Here is a 17,882-nt window from a genome sequence, read left to right on the forward strand (position 1 = left end):
TTGCACAGAGCAATAGCAATACGGACAAGTACTCCATTCTCACAATGAAATGAAATAATCTATTAGATTGGCTAGCCGTAAAAGATTAACCTTAAAGAAATCTTCAAGCTGCTTGCTATTGTAGAGCAAAGGGATGTTGGCCGAAAACTGAAGCAAATCTTCTGCACACTGTCTTCTCTCTTCAATCACACCTTCTTCAAATCGCCCTGAAACATGAACAAAATCAACATTCTGAGAAAGAAGTCATTTTGTTTCCTGACAAAAATCCTTTATGAGGGAAGCATCTACAACTGCTTCAGGAGACAGAACCAAATATCTGGGCTCAAATGTCCGAGGATGTTTTACCATCTATTGAAGATACATATAATTTGGCAGCCCTAATGGAATGTAAAACTCTATCTTTTATGAGAATATGTTGATTGGCCAATAAAATATTAAATATATCCCCCCAATGACAAATAAATGAGAGAGTTAGCTACATTATAGATATCTACTCTGTACTGTGCCCACTTTAGTCCTGATCCCTTATGGTTTCAGACTTCAGCTATTTGGTTTATGCTAAAAACAAAGATTTGGATTCTGAATTTCTCTTCACGTACAAAACAGTCTTGCTACTGGAAGAAAGGAAGGTACCGGTAAGTTTTTTTTTCCCTCCCTCCCAAAAGTGTTTTCTATTTAGGTTCAGTGGGAAGGGATAGTGAAGGAGGATTACAACTTTAATGAAAAAAGACTATTCCAAAAAAAGACTGTATTATCAGTGGGAAGGGCCTTCTACTCCTCAAAAGGACTCTTGGGATCCTGGAAGCTACAGTAAGATAAAACATGACGATACAGACTGGGTCCGGATTGGCAAAGGAGTGCAACAAAGCTGCATACTCTCACCTTATTTATTCAACCTATCTGCAGATTAATGGAAAATAATTGCTTTTATTACATTAATATGTAGAACTATTAGCTGGATAACCACGCTTCACTACAAAACTATGTGATTGGGCTTGATAAATTGACTGTTAAAGCTTGAAAATTAATGAGTAGTTATGATTAGGCTTGATATACTGACACTTAAAGCTTAAACATTTATGTAGAATGTGTAACTCCTTAGCGTCAAAGTGTATATAAGGCAACTGGCAGTTGGAACAGAGTTCTTTTCAGGTGGGGAGGGGGAGTAGAACGTCTATCTCCAGAGCTTGGTAATATAATACTGTATACGAAATACTAATGATCTGGTAGTCATTTCAAAAAATTCTTTCTTAGCGAGCACCTAGAAGCCAAGGGGAACATACATGCCAAGTTTCAAGTTTGTAGGCTTTACAGTTCTATAGATTTAGTGATGAGTAATTAGTATTTGGCTTTGTATATATCTATAGATTAAGGGAAGATGTATTGGAAGAAGATGGAAAATTTTAAAATTGGAGGAAGTAGCATCAATAATCTCTATTATGCTGATGACAATACCTTGTTATCAGATATCTTCAGTACTAAAAGAGTATGTGAAGCTATGATTCATATTTCTCTGTCTTTACATGCTTGCATGCCATATCTTTATTAGAAAAGCGGCCAAGTTGTGAGCTTTGTAAAAGGGCTTTTATCATAGAGAGAGGGGCATGGACTGTACTACATTACAAATGACTTAGGGCAGGGGTCCCCTATCCCAGGGTTGCAACCCACTACTGGGGACAGCCTGTTTGAAACCGGGCCACACAGGTGGCAGGCGAGCATCTGCATGCACCCGAAGCTGACCTTGCATAAGCAGGGCTGCGTGTGCTTGTGCTTACACCACCTGCCACTCAAGGAACTATCTCCTCTCCCCACTCCCACTGGGCTACCAAGCCTGAAAGGTTGTAGATCACTCACTTCGGGGCTTTAAAGTGTTACTTAGTGCTTAAATATTGGCTTAGGTGCTTACAATCAGGATGCAGTCTTTTTTTTTTAGATGCTGTTATTTCTAAGCACTTAAGGGGGATTTATTATGAAGTGTTAAAAAGATGAAATAGCACTATTAATGTTTATCTAGGAATACTTTATCTTGAACTCCTAGTGGACAACCATTTAAATATGAGCCAGCAGTGTGCAGCCGCTGCCAAAAAAGCCAACAAATTTCTAGGCTGCATTAACAGAGGGATAGAATCAAGATCACATGAAGTTTTAATACCACTATATAATGCCTCAGTAAAGGCCACACTTGGAATACTGCATTCAGTTTTGGTCGCCACGATACAAAAAGGATGTTGAGGCTCAAGAAAGAGTGCAGAGAAGAACAACAAAGATGATTAGGGGACGGGAGGCTAAAATACTGGGTATGTCTAGTTTAATGAAAAGAAGGACTAGGTGGAGACATGATACTATTGTTTCAATATCTCAGAGTTGCCACAAAGAAGAGGGAGTCAAACTATTCTCCAATGCACCCGAGGGTGGGACAAGAAGCAAAAGGTGAAAACTAAATAAGGAGAGAAGCAACTTATAACTAAAGAGTAATTTCCTGACTGAACAATTAATCAATGGAACAGATTGCCTCCATAAGTTGTGAATATTGCAACACTGGAAGTTTTTAAGAAGATGTTGGATAACCATTTATCTGAAGTAGTGTAGGGTTCCTGCCTAAGCAGGTTTTTGGGGTAGAAGACCTCCAAGGTCCCTTCCAACTGTTGTTGTGGTTGTTGTGGTTGTTGTTATTATTATATACTTCCATTAAACCTTTATGCTTACTTTTAAGTAATAAGAGCAAGGCTAGAAACTTAACAGCCTCCATGGTCAAGTCTGATATTTCTATTTGAGAGAGAGAGGATGCCATTTCAGCTGGGTATTGATAAATGCCAATTCATCCAACTGCTTTATCCAATGAGTGAAGCAAAAGGGAAAAGCAGGCTGCCCTTCAGCAGTCTACTGGCAGCTGATTTGTTTCTCTCCTATAACGACCTAAAACAAGGAAGACCAGCTAGCCTGGCAAATGCAATGTTCATTTAAAAGGAGGCAGGAAGCAAGAGTCCAGTTACATTGTTGTAGCTATCCCTTGGTTGTTCCTTTTTTTTATTCTATCTTTGTAAATGCTGACTCTAAAACACCATCCAGAGGAAGTTGTCTCTTGTCCTTCTCATTCTGCTGATTGTTGAAATCCGTTTTCACAGGAAGGCTTTGAGACTAAAAAAATCATTTTAGTCAAATCTGGTACATAGATCAAGTTAAGGTACATAAGCCACAATTGGTTGTGTTCACACATCTTATGAAACTCAGACCAACTACGTTATAGATTAGCATATTTCATCACATTGTTGTTTTAAAGACTTACTATACTTATTTCTCCTGTGTATTGCTACTTTAAGTGTTTTACTACTATTTTATCAATTGTTCTAATTTACCTTTGTTGACTACCTTGAACAAAACTGAGGAAAAACAGGGTATGCACATTTTAAATAAACAACCTTGAGTACAGTGTTCCCTCAATTTTCGTGGGGGATGCGTTCCAAGACCACCCGCGAAAGTCGAATTTCCGCGAAGTAGAGATGCGGAAGTAAATACACCATTTTTGGCTATGGCCAGTATCACAAGCCTTCCCTTAACACTTTAAACCCCTAAATTACCATTTCCCATTCCCTTAACAACCATTTACTCATCATTATTACTGGTACTCACCGTTGAATAAGATCATGATATTTATAAACATAATTATTTATTAACAATAATAATTATTTTTTTGTTATTTATTTGCAAAAATTATTAGTTTGGCGATGACGTATGATGTCATTGGGGAGGAAAAACCATGGTATAGAAAAAAACCTGCGAAGTATTTTTTAATTAATATTTTTTGAAAAACCGTGGTATAGGCCAGGGGTCTCCAACCGCCGGTCCGCGGACCAGCACCGGTCCGCGGGGCATGTTGCACTGGTCCGCGGAGTCAGCAGCTCCTGGCCCTCCTGCCGCCGCCCCCTCCCTCCAGTGCTTCGCCTCCCACTGGGCAAGAGGGCTCGGGAGGCAGCTTCTGCCGGCCACAGGGCGATGGGCGGGACAGTGGGGTGGGGAGGACCTGCACCCCCATGCCTAATCCCGCCCCCAAGCACACCCCTTTCTGTCCCCACCGGGCCATAGAAAAATTATCTTGCTGAAACTGGCCCTTGATGGAAAAAAGGTTGGGGACCACTGGTATAGGCTATTCGCGAAGTTCGAACCCGTGAAAATCGAGGGAACATTGTATATCTATTTTTATTATGTCCAACATTAGATTACCAGTTCAGTTTGGGCATTGATAACTATGGTTTGTACCAATTGTAAAATGGGAAAACACAAAAAAATGTTACAGGAAAACCAGGTTTTAAAACTGTTTGATGACATTATTATTTATTAGAGTTGTATGCCGCCCCTCTCCGTAGACTCGGGGCGGCTCACAACAGTGGTAAAAACAATACATGGTAACAAATCTAATAATTAAAATCTAAAATAAGAGTTTTACATCCATATCCATTTACTCAATACTCAGCTTCCTTAAATGTTTAATTTAACCACTGCATCCATAATACGATGGCTTCTTGAAGTAGATAAATTATGCTGAATGTCTGCCTGTGAACCTAAGAACAATGCCTCAAGAAAAGGCATCTTTACTAGATTGTAGTTGATCACAGAAACTAAGCAGAATCAGCCTTGGTCAGGTAAAACAGTGTTTCCCAACCTTGGCTACTTGAAGATATTTGGACTTCATCTCCCAGAATTCCCCAGACAGCGAATGCAGTTGAAGTTCAGATATCTTCAAGTGGCCAATATTGGAAACACTGAGGTAAATGAATGTTGTCTGAGAATTCCAGTGAGCAGTTGAGACACAGAAGTTGAAGTTGAAAAACATCCCAGAAAAATGTTTTCCATAATATCTGCAATCTATTCCAAAATACTGCCCAGAAATCTACAGGAAGGCGAAGAAATCAAGGGAAAACATTTTTTTAAATTTTATCCAAAAATAAGGAATAAAACAGAGCACCACTGCCAGCACCACAATACAAAGCTATCAAATCTTATACAGGAAAAAAGATACAATTTTTATTTTTTGCTTTTTATGAGTATATATATTTTTAAAAGGGAGAGATATGGATAATCTATCAAGAACAAGAATGAAGACTATCACCACCACATTATAAAATGAAGAAATATTTGTTCTTTCAGGAAGATTACGCATTTCAATGATTGAATCATGGTGCCAATCTGAGCGTATCAGCATTGGATGACAGTAAAATGACAGACATATCTGATTGCACCGTTCCCCGTAAGCTGCGCCCGTGAACAGGCGCGCACCCCCAAATACCCCCGCCCGCGCTCCCCATCCCCCTGCCAGCCCGCGGGGGGGGTGAGGTGCGGCAGTAGGAGGAAAGGGAGCCGCATCCGCCCCTGCCTCCCCACGGTGCCTCCGGCCAAATGCGCCCCTGGCTTCTCGGCCCTGCCCCCCGCCCGCCCGATCCGCCCCCTCTCCTCCTCCACCGCCTCCTGCCTTGGGGGCGCGACTTCTCTCTCTTTCTCTCTCCCCCTCTTGCGGCGGTGGCGGCTGCGGCTTCTCCTTGGGATGAAAGCGCTGCCAGCCAGGGGGCTGCGAGAGAGGGCTTTCTCCACGGGCTTCGGGAATGCCCGCCCCACCCCTCTCACAGCCCCTTCGCTGGGAGCGCTTTCGTCCCGGACTTCCAGCAAGGGGGCTGCAGTAGAGGCAGGGCAGGCGTTCCTGAAGCGCTCGGAGAAAGCGCTCTTGCAGCCCCCTCGCAGTTGGTGCCTCCGTTCCGGAGCTCCGCCTCACAGCTGATCACTCTGTCGCCGCCCACGGCTACTGCCCAATGCCGCTGCTGAGAGAGAAAGAGAAGGGGGGGAGATAGCAAGAGAGAGAAGAGGAAGAAAGCAATAGAGAGAGAGATAGAAAACAAGAGAGAAAGAGAGAGAGAGATGAAAGGGGGAGAGAGCTAGCAAGAGAGAGAAGAGGAAGAAAGCAATAGAGAGAGAAAGAAAACAAGAGAGAAAGAGAGAGAGAGAGGAAAGGGGGAGAGAGCTAGCAAGAGAGAGAAGAGGAAGAAAGCAATAGAGAGAAAGAAAACAAGAGAGAAAGAGAGAGAGAGATGAAAGGGGGCGAGAGAGATAGCAAGAGAGAGAAGAGGAAGAAAGCAATATAGAAAGAAAGAAAGAGTGAGAGAGAAAGAAAGCAAGAGAGAGAGAGAGAGAAAGAGGGGGAGAGAGAAATGACTCTTGATTTAAAGCATATGGTAAAAAGCACCCAAATAATAACAGAGAAAAAAAAACCCAGCCGTGTGTGTGTGTGTGTGTGTGTGTGTGTGTGTGATTGAACTCTTGAACTATTTCCAATAGCTCACCTCTAATTAGAAATGGTTCAAGAGTTCACACACACACACACGGGGGGGGAGGAGACAGGGATGGAAAAAGAGAAGATAATAATAGTAATAGATTTTGGTTTTGTTTTATTATTAATTTCTTTTAATAAAAAAAGAAAGGAATTTTTTTCTTATTTATTTATTTATTTATTTTTCTATGCCGCCCAGTCCCAAAGGGACTGTTGCTCAGACACTATACTTTTCCGCCCACACCGAAAAAACATTTATTTATTTATTTATTTATTTATTATTTAGATTTGTATGCCGCCCCTCTCCGCAGACTCAGGGTGGCTCACAACAAATTAGAGGGAACATTGTCTGATTGTCCTCCTTTTATTACCCAATCTTTATCGTTTACATCTCTTTTTCGAAGGAGCTCAGAGTAGGGTATGCAAAAAATATATTTTGAAACACATGCAAAATATTCACACATTTTACCTCACAACAGTCCCAAGAGGCAAGTTAACCTGAAACACAATGGCAGGCAAAACCTCAACTAGTCAGCTTCTTGATCAAACTGAGATTTTATTCAAAGGCTCCCTAATCCCAGTTAAATGTTCTCAGCACTGTACTGTAATAGTTTACAATTTGTATTCTCCTCAATTTTTCCAATACCAGAAAAAAATAATAGCACTTGAGCATCTCAGAAGAAGACAATTTGTCCAAAGTTAACATGCCTATAAATTCAAAAAAATAAAGAGCAAAAAAGTTTCTATCCAAATAATAAAAAATATGTGATTGGGACATTCAATAGTTTACTTGTGGGACTGCCTCTCTTAAATGTCCCCTCCCTTAAATGTTGCCATCTGATGGGATGTCAGAGGATGTCTTATTGGTGGTCACCACAACTGTGTTGTGGTTGGCTCTGGCCCAGCTCCTGCCCCAGGGAATGTGGAGGTGGATGCAGGGGAAAATTCAACATGTCACAGGCCTGTGTTATTGCCGACAGAATCAGTTCAGAGTTTAGTTTCCTCGGACGAAGAAGAAGGTGGGAGTGACTCAGCAGAGGAGGGCTTGGCACACAGCCCAGGCAGTCAATCTCCCTTATCTTCCCTTGATTCAGATGAAGACGTTTTGGACCCACGCAAGCGCAGAATTATGCATAGAAGAGACCAAGTAAGGACATATTACAGGAGATAAGCGCGGCCACCTGTGTTTGGGTGGGGCTCCAGTAATTAGGGCTGCTTCTATAAATAGCAGCATGTGGGTTTGGCCGTTGTAGAAGAATATCTGATCGGAGTTCGTCAGGAATCCTGTGTTTTCTGGACTTTGTTGCTTTTTCGCGCCTTGGAAAACAAAGCAGAGCAACATGTGTGCGTGTGTGTCTCACTTCGTTGGAAGAAGGGGTGTGAAGTTTCTTCACAGCTGCTAGCTAAGTACATAATGACTGCTTAAGGGAAATTGTACAGACTACCCGGTTGTTTTGGGAAGAGTGCTCTTTGCGATACAAAAAGAGTGCTTAGTTTATTTTGAATTTTGGGATAAAAAACATTGTTTTGAATTTTCAAACGTGTGTGTGTCTGAAATTTGTACCCTTGAATTTTCAGGAGGCTCCTATCAGAGAGCCCAGCAGAACAGACTGGAAATCAGAGGAACCCCTAATCATTTGGCAAATTTGAGCACTTTGCAACTAGTGAGCATTTATGATAATTGTAGCATCCCATGATCACCATTTGTGCACTTCACATCCCATTTCCAACAGAGTCAATAGAGAAGCCAGCAGTAAAACCATAAATTGTGGTCACATGATGGCTATCTGCAATCATTGCAGTGATTCATTTAATGACCACTGGGAAATTAAAGAATTGCCAGTCCCAAATGTGAATATTACCTGTATATTTCACAATTTCACTGATCAAAGTCCTTTTAAAATAAATTTTAATCAGAAAAGCATAATAGGACCTTACAGAGATCTCTAAAGAATTACAAGAAATTATACAGAAGGAATTTAACACAAATATTAGAAACCATGTTTTCTTCTATCATTCAGCTATAAGAAAATATTTGAAAAGAACACTATATTTAAGTATATTTATTTAAGCAAGTGAATAAAATATTCTACATTTTCCTAGGGTGATTAATGTCCAACAAGTAACCACTCTTTCTCACACAGAACCACTCTTATAACAAAACACATTTTACAGGCACACAAACAGCAAAAAAAGAAGAAAAAACAGTGAAGATACAGCAAGATGAAAAGGTGGCTGCAGCAGGAAGAGACTGAAGACAAAGGGGAAATTTGATGGAGAAGCTATGAAAACAAAAATTAGCTAGCGGGAGAACAAAACAAAACAATACAATACAACTTCTGCTTAGGCATTACAGTTTAACAAGTCAATTTAACTAGCCAAGGAGTCCTCAGGCTTATCTTCAGAGGCAGTCAGGTTTTTCAGCTAAATAAAGTGATAAACTGCAGCAATCTCACTCTGACCCAACTGTTTGTTTCCAACAGTTCCTTCTATTTATGTCAGGAATGCAAGACAACTTATGAGTTGGAACTGATCGTGGCTAACAAAATGGTTTATGTGTAAATTAACACTGGCCCACAATTAGTTCCGGAATCAGAAATGGAATATGCACAAGTGAGGTTTACACAATAACCAATTATATCTTGATATTCTAATTGTAATTAGAATCTATAGTGAGATATACAATGGATATGTAATACATACAGGATATATTATGATTTTGTGCCCAAGTCAGTCTAACTCTTGGTCCTTGATAATAAGGTGCACAAGTCCCTGCAATTTTCTTGGGAATTTTTTTTTCAGAGTGGTTTGCCATTACTTGGCAATCCAGTTATTCTATTTCACGATGTACAGAAATATATTCCCAAATTATTTAACAATTTGAAAAAGATGCTTACCAAATACTTTGGCTTTAGCAAAAGGAGGAAACAATTCTGTATGCCTGAATAAGTGCTTATGAATCTGCCAGAGTTCTTTGTGCAATTTCTTAAAGTCACTGTATCTCTTCCAAACGACTATCTGAAGCAAAACAAAATAAAACAAAAACAGAAAAGAAACATACCCATCAGGCAATTAGTCCTTCTAATAAAGCATTTATAAAAATCAAAAAATAGCAGAAACCAACACGGTCACCCAAAATATTAGCCAGCAGTATGAAATCTAGATTTTGCTGTGAAATCCTTTAGCCTTCCTTCCTTTTTTCTACCTGAAGAACAAATTTATTTATTTATTTATTTATTTATTACTTAGATTTGTATGCCGCCCCTCTCCGAAGACTCGGGCCGCCCCTCTCCGAAGACTCGGGGCGGCTCACTACGATGCATCAAATAAGAATTTTAATCCAGGAAATCACTTAATACTTAGTTTTGCTCATAAACCAATAGAGAGAATTCTGATTGAATTCTTTCCTAATAATGTATTTAAATTAAGTTTAGTCATATAAAATATATTGCTAAAATATTGTTTCAGCTCATTTTAAATCTGTAAATAACTGCACAAAAATAAGTTTTTTTAAAAAAATTAAAAGAAGGTAAAAGTTCCTCCTGTCCAGTTATCTGACTAAAAGGGGCAATGCTCAGCACTGTTTTTCTAGCTGAGGGAGCCAGCAAAGTCTAAAGACACTTCTATGGTCATCTGGCCAGCATGACTACCGTCCCAGGGAAGTGGTACCTATTTATCTACTTTCATTAGCATGCTTTTAAACTTTTAGGTTGGAAGAAGCTGGGCAGGAATGGGAGCTCGCCCATCACACAGTAAGCATAAATTCATATTTGCAAAAACATATTGTGTAACTTTCTACCTTGAGGTTGGGTAGCTTTTGTTTACTTAAACATTCATTTAAACATACCAAGGATGCCTAAACGTTTGCATGCAACTGTAAGCCTACACTGCTACATAACTGAGGACTATAGCTTCTTCAATCAATTATAATTTAAGCTTTTCGTTGTTAGGGGCACCAAGATCCCATATACCCATAGTTTATACATACATTTAATAATAATAACAACAGAGTTGGAAGGGACTTTGGAGGTCTTCTAGTCCAACCCCCTGCTTAGCCATGAAATCCTACATTACTTCAGACAAATGATTATCCAACATCTTCTTTAAAACTTCTAGTGTTGGAGTATTCACAACTTCTGGAGGAAGCTGTTCCACTGATAAATTGTTCTGTCAGGAAATTTCTCCTTAGTTCTAAGTCGCTTCTCTCCCTGTTTAGTTTCTACCCATTGCTTCTTGTTCTACCCTCAGGTCCTTTGGAGAATAGGTTGACTCCGTCTTCTTTGTGCCAACCCCTGAGATATTGCAACACTGCTATCATGTCTCCTTTGGTCTTTCTTTTCATTAAACTAGACATGCCCAGTTCCTGCAATTGTTCTTCATGTGTTTTAGCCTCCAGTCCCCTAATCATTTTGTTGTTCTTCTCTGCACCCATTCTAGAGTCCCAACATCCTTTATGCATCATGCCGACCAAAACTGAATGCAGTATTCCAAGTGTGGCCTTACCAAGGCATTATAAAGTGGTATTAACATTGTGCATGATCTTGATTCTATCTCTTTGTTAATGCAGCCTAGAACTGTGTTGGCTTTTTTGGCAGCGGCTGCACACTGCTGGCTCATATTTAAATGTTTTTCCACTACGACTCCAAGATCCCTCTCACAGTTACTACTGTTGAGCAAATTTGCACAAACAGAAGTTAGTAAAAAGACAACATTATTCAGAATGTATAAATTCACAGCCATTCCACCATTCCCTTTAGGAATAAGTAACACAGAATGCCGAAAAGAAGAAATAGGACACCAGAGAAATTAGAGTTTTGAAATAAGAAAAGGAAAGGTATCATAGTTAAAATCAGTATACAACAACAACATTCTCTCATTATACTTCTGCATATCTTTCTAGCCTTGCAAATCATCCTTGTTTCCACCACCACTGCACAAACTACATTTTCTCCCTTAAATTTCTCATTCCCCTATTCTTGGACATTTAATCAAATCCATTCAACCCTTACTTTCTCAGTTTTTCCCTTCTTCTTACACAACTCACTCTTCTTTTACATTTGTCTTGTAATTCAACCCCTTTCCATTTTTTCCCAATACATATAGTCCCAGTTCTCACTTATTGTGGCCATAAATGTAACATTATAACCAATCCCCCAATTTACACCATTGCATGTCAGTAAAGCAAAGGAAAACTGAAATAAAATCACAAGCACAGTCACAGTTTCACTTATTGACTATTTAGCTTAATGACTAAGTTCCAATTGTGGCCATTAAATGAGGACTACCTGTATATCACCAAATCAACTCTGTGTACAGTGGTACCTATACTTACGAACTTAATTCGTTCTGTGACCAGGTTCTTAAGTAGAAAAGTTTGTAAGAAGAAGCAATTTTTCCCATAGGAATAATGTAAAAGCAAATAATATCTCCGAGACCTCCTTCTGCCGCACGAATCCCAGCGGCCAGTTAGGTCCCACAGAGTGGGTCTTCTCCGGGTCCTGTCAACAAAACAATGTCACTTGGCGGGACCCAGGAGAAGAGCCTTCTCTGTGGCGGCCCCGGCCCTCTGGAACCAACTCCCCCCAGAGATTAGAACTGCCCCTACCCTCCTTGCCTTTCGTAAGCTACTCAAAACCCACCTCTGCCGCCAGGCATGGGGGAATTAAGACTTCTTCTCCCCCTAGGCTGATACAACTGTATGTATGGTATGTTTGTACGTATGTTGGTTTTATACATTAAGGGGTTTTAAGTTAGTTTTTAGTATTGGATTTTTACTGTATATTGTTCATGTATATTGTTCATGACTGTTGTTAGCCGCCCCGAGTTTTCGGAGAGGGGCGGCATATAAATCCAATAAATTGAATTGAATTGAATTGAATTGAAATAATGTGGGAAGGGTGGAGGCCATTTCCTCCCAAGAGATTCCTAGAGAGGCCCCATGGAGGCTTCTGCCCGCCTTTTCTGGCCCTGCTTCCTCCTAGGAGATTCCTAGAGAGGCCTCACGGAGGCTTTTTCCCTGCCTTTTCCAGCTCTGTTTCCCCCCAGGAGTTTCCTAGAGAAGCCCCAGAGGCTTCTCCCTGCCTTTTCCGGTTACAGTTTCAGAGGCTTGGGGTTGTAAGTGGGAAATGGTTCTTGAGAAGAGGCAAAAAAATCTTGAACACCAGGTTCTTATCTAGAAAAGTTCCTAAGTAGAGGCATTCTTAGGTAGAGGTACCACTGTATTTCTTTTATTCTGCTCAATCACTTTTGCATTCAATCTACATTCATTCAGCACTCATGTTATTATTTACATGTTCTGTTGTTAAGCCCCCAATTCCAACTGCTTTCAATCTACTTTTTGCCCTGATGTACTTAAACCTCTCTTCCCAACAGGAGAGTGGAGAAAAATGCCCTCTTCGCCCTTTTAATTTCTTTCGACAAACATTTATTCCTAATAAATGTTTTATGTACAAGTATTATGTATATTTTAATGTCTTTCTATCTTAACCTAGTGCCCTTGTTCACCACTTGATATTGAACTATTTTTAGCATTTCCATAGCATGTGTAAGAATTAAACATTATTCCAGATACTGGTGTTCAAGGATTTTATTCAGTACAGATTTAGAAGTGACAGTTCTAATTTGCATTTTCCAGATAAAAATTCAGATAAGAAAGAACAAGAATTTCTCTTGGCAAGTCTGCCTTTCTTCTATTTCTCTGATGCTGTTCCCAACTCCAAGAAATGTTACAACGCTAAAAGAGCACGATTGTATATCATGTATTTTACTACTGTATAAAATATTTTCCTAGCCTTACAACTTTTTATATATAGTTATATATAACATTCAGATAGGAGAAAAGCCTGCCAAGCTAATAGAAACATCTATGCATATTTTCTCAAAAGAATGACAAAAAAGGTAAACAAATTGTTCAGAGATATATATGTATTTTATTCAGCTAAAATCAGAACAGATAATTTTTTGGCTAGGCTAGACTTTTTTTATAAGAACAAAGTGCTGCTTACAGTTGTAAACATTAAATTTGTTTTTAAAAAGTTAAAATAAATAAGTAGCCAGAAGACATATTTCTCCAGGTTTTTTCCTTACATAAGAGTCTGCAAGTTATCTGTTTGCCAGTATCAAATGATATTAACCAATTGTCATATTTGGCAAGATAAATGAAATGTCTACATTAATAACAAGCCAGTAAGTTATTTTAAGTGTTTCTGAATACTGTATATATTTTTTAAAAACACTACGAAATTCAACATGACTATATGGGCCAACGAGATCTAACAAGGCAAATCATTCTAAAAAAGTATATGAAGTAGCATTATATGAAGTAGATAAATACATTACATTAAGTTACATGAATTTAAGAGGATAGAGTTTGTGACATCAATATATTTTTCCTATTATATTATAATGTATTATATTGCTTATTATATTGTTAGAGTTGGAAGGACCGAATCCATAAGAAGCACCTTAAATAAGTAAATAAGTAAGCAAGAAGGGAGATAGTTGAGGGAATATGTTGTAAGGGCCCTGTAATCCTTGCAATGGTCCATGGTTAATTTCTCCTCTCCAGCTTTCTTCAAGATGGGGTGAGTATATGGCTTTCCTTATTCACCATTCCATTCTTTCACTTAGGAGGTGGATCATAGCCTCTTCAATATTCCTCCCTTCTTCCACCTAACCACCATCTGCTCATATCCCCCCTTCCATTACCTATCCAATCAGACCCATGCAATTTTCCTATATACTCCAAGCAATCTTTCCTGCTCCTCTTTTTCCACCCCAACTCCAATCTATATTATATTATTATTATTTATTAGATTTGTATGCCGCCCCTCTCCGCATTAAAAGTCACTACAAAATCCGTTATTAAAAAACAAAACATACACACAAACATACCATGCATAACTTATATAGGCCTGGGGGGAAAGGAATATCTCAATTCCCCCATGCCTGACAACAGAGGTGGGTTTTAAGGAGCTTGCGAAAGGCAGGGAGAGTGATGTCTGAGGGGAGCTGGTTCCAGAGAGTCGGGGCCGCCAGAGAAGACTTCCCCTGGGTCCCACCAGCAATGTACCGTCTAATTTTTTTTCGGTGTGGGCGGAAAAGTATAGTGTCTGAGCGACAGTCCCTTTGGGACTGGGCGGAATGAATGAATGAATGAATGAATGAATGAATGAATGAATGAATGAATAAATAAATAAATAAATAAATAAATAAATAAATAAATAAAAATCCCTTTTATTAAAAGAAATTAATAATTTTAAAAAACCAAAATCCATTACTACCGTGTTTCCCCGATAGTAAGACCCCCCCGATTGTAAGACATATGGGGGGTTTCAGGGGGGTCGGCTAATATAAGCCATACCCCGAAAGTAAGACATATGTCTTACTTTCGGGGAAACACGGTACTAAAAGCGAGGGAGGCGTTGGAGCAGTTCGCGGCGCCCTGGCGGCGGTTCCCTCCGCTTTGACGGCGCTGGTCCGCTCGCTCGTCCCCGCAACCCGAGCGAAGGAAGGATAAATGCCTCCCGGGCGCTCCGCATCCACTTGCGCTTCTCCTTCTTCCCTCTCGCCTCGCCGAGTCAGGCACAGAAGGCTTAGCGGGGACCAGCGCTCGCAGGAAAAACAATCCAGGCTCGCCAACCCGGAAATGCGAGGCGAAGGACGGCGCTGGTCCGAAGTTGTAGAAGCGAGCCGAGCGGGCGGGCGGAGTTGCGCCCTCCTTCGCCCGCCTCCTTTCCGGCAGGCAGGGCTGCCCAACTGCGCAGAGCGGCTCCTCCCCTCCAGATGCATGTCGGGGAAGCGGGTCGGTTGCGGGGACGAGCGAGCAGACCAGTGCCGTCAAAGCGGAGGGAACCGCCGCCAGGGCTGCTGCCGCACTGCCGAGCAGATCAGCTGCTGGGCGGCCGAAGAAACCTTCCCTGGGTCTTCCCAACTTCACCCTGTCAATTTGGTGAGTGGAGGCGGGAAACGGCGGGGGGGGGGTATGTAAGACATACCCCGAAAGTAAGACCTAGTGGGGCTTTTGGGGGTAAAAAGAAAGTAAGATACTGTCTTACTATCGGGGAAACACGGTATTAAAACTAAATCAACCAGCAAAACCAAAAACATAACTATTAATAAAAACAGGTGAGGGCTGGGTTTTTTTTCTCTGTTATTATTTATGTGCTTTTACCATATGCTTTAAATCAAGTCACTTCTCTCTCTGTTTCTCTCTCCTGTCATTCTCTGCCTCAATCATTTTCTCATTTCTCTTTTCTCCCCTTTTTTCTATCATTTCTCTCTATCTCTTCCTTCCACTCTTCTCTCTCTCTCTCTTGCTTTCTCTGTCTCTGTCTCTCACTCTCTTCCTTCCTCTCTCATCTCTCTCTTTCTTTCTTTCTTTCTTTCTTTCTTTCTTTCTTTCTTTCTTTCTTTCTCTTTCTCTCTCTTTCCCCCTCTTGGTCTCTTTCTTTTTCTCACTTTCTCCCTCTCTTGCTTTCTCTCTCTCTCTCACTCTTTCTTGTTTTCTTTCTCACACTTTCTCTCTCTTGTTCTCTCTCTTGCTATCTTTTTCTCTCCCCCCTTTCTCTCTCTCTCTCTTTCTCACTTTCTCTCTATCTTGCCGTCTGTTGCTCTCACTCACTCTCGTTCTCTCTCCGTTCTTCTCAGCGGAGGCTGGTGATATTCAATGTCGGGGGGGCGCGCGCGGTTGCGCGCGCTCCCTACCTCCATACCAGGCCACTCGGAACATTCAAAATAAGAAAAGCCTTTGCCGGCAGGCGTTCTCTCAGCAGAGGCCGGCGAAGGTGATATTCAATGTCGGGGCGCGCGCGCAGTTGCGCACGCTCCCTATCTCCATACCAGGCCACTCGGAACATTCAAAATAAGAAAAGCCTTCGCTGGCCAAAGTTTTTCTTATTTTGAATGTTCCGAGTGGCCTGGTATGGAGATAGGGAGCGTGCGCAACCTGCCCCGCCTCTCCTGCAACCCCCTTGCTGAGAGCCCAGGATGAAAGTGCTCTCAGCAAAGGGACTGAGACGGGCAGGGTGTGCGTTCCGGGTGCGGAGGAGCCGCGCCCAAAGGTAGGAGGCGGCAGAGGAGCAGAGGGGGCGGATCGGGCGGGGGGCAGTGACGAAAGGCCGAGGGGGCTGGAGGCAACATGGGGAGGCAGGGGCGACTGCGGCTCCCTTCCCTGCTGCTGCCGGCGCCTCCCCGCCCCCCCCCCCCCCGCGGGACTGCGCGCCCATGGAAAATGGGGACTGCGCGCCCATGGAAAAGGGCGCGCGGGGCGGTATTTTGGGGTGCGCGCGCACTCACGTGCGCAGCCTACAGGGAACGGTGCCCGCCAGACAACATTGTTATAACACTCTTTCCATCTTCATCTTCCCCATTCTTGTCTCCAATAGTCTTTAGTCTAAGTGTGGAGACTGAAAAAAACAGTCTCCTTTATACATACATATAGTGTATATGAAGTTTACTTGACAGTAATATGGACATAGCATGTATTGTTGCTTTTAGGATGATTTTTCAAATTCTCATTTTAGACTACAGCCTTGGTATTCCTTGTCCAACCCAGCTTAGTTTCTAATCTCAGAGAAGGTCAGTCTGTTAAAACAGAATGCAGTAGACCAGTGTTTCCCAACCTTGGCAACTTGAAGATATTTGGAATGAACTTCTGGTAGGCCCCTTGGACTGTCTTTTGCCCTCCCCAGGCTTCAGGAAAATCTCTGAAGCCTGTGGATGGCCAAACAAAAATGGCCCAACAGGCCTACCGGATGTTTGGAAAAATGCACCCTGTAGCTGACATAGAGCAACGCCTCACGTGCCCTTAGATATGGCTCCACATGTCCTCTGTAGCACATGTGCCATAGGTTCGCCATCACTGCTTTATAACATTCCATACAAATGGCTACCCAGCGTCTTCTTAAAAATATCCAGTGATGAAACTATTACAATTTCTGGAGGCAAGCCATTCCATTGAATAACAGTTTTCACTGTCAGAAAATTTCTCCTTGGGTCTATTTTTGTTCTCTCATTAATATGTTTGTAACTTTTACTTCTTGTCTTGCCCTCAATTGCTTTGGAGAATAGGTTGACCCCCTTTTTTGTGACATCTGCTAAAACTTGATTGATTGATTAATTGATATTTTGATTTGATTTGATTTGATTTATATGCCGCCCCTGTCTAAGGACTCAAATGGCATTCTTTATATACAAAGAATGTGTCCAAACAGTTCAGAAAACCTGTCTGCTGAACACATTATTCACATAACAGGATAAAAGTCTCTCCTCCATCCGTATAGAACTGCAAAAGGAATATTTTTCATTTTGTTCATGAGCCAAAGCTTAGAAGAACTTTCTGAACTTGTTCAGTGTTTTACAAATCGATCTCTCTGTCAAAATACATTCACTATAATGTGCTGGTCTTTGACCATAAAAATAATTAATTTGACCATTCATTAGAATGCTCACCAGGAATAACAAACTGTATACCTGATTAATGGTTGGGCTTTCAGGGAATCTGAGATATGATTAGCATTCTAGCTCTCTATTCCCTCCCCGCAGGCTCACCACTATTGAAAGCACT

At 41.2% G+C, this 17,882-nt stretch overlaps 1 protein-coding gene across 4 annotated transcripts in view; it reads right to left on the bottom strand.

Moving 5' to 3' along the window:
* The window catches only part of RPS6KC1 (ribosomal protein S6 kinase C1), a 127,646-nt gene that overhangs the window by 94,956 nt on the left and 14,808 nt on the right, over positions 1-17,882 (bottom strand). For 3 of the 4 annotated variants that reach the window (XM_070734431.1, XM_070734432.1, XM_070734430.1), the window contains exons 3-4: positions 9,214-9,334; positions 91-206 (exon numbers count right to left, since the gene is read on the bottom strand). In XM_070734431.1, coding sequence (XP_070590532.1) covers positions 91-206; positions 9,214-9,334 — 237 coding nt within the window. The remainder of the gene's footprint in view (positions 1-90; positions 207-9,213; positions 9,335-17,882) is intronic. The other variant, XM_070734433.1, reaches the window with a different exon arrangement.

This window comes from Erythrolamprus reginae, chromosome 1 (assembly GCF_031021105.1).
Source record: "Erythrolamprus reginae isolate rEryReg1 chromosome 1, rEryReg1.hap1, whole genome shotgun sequence".
NCBI classification, from domain to species: Eukaryota; Metazoa; Chordata; class Lepidosauria; order Squamata; family Dipsadidae; genus Erythrolamprus; species Erythrolamprus reginae.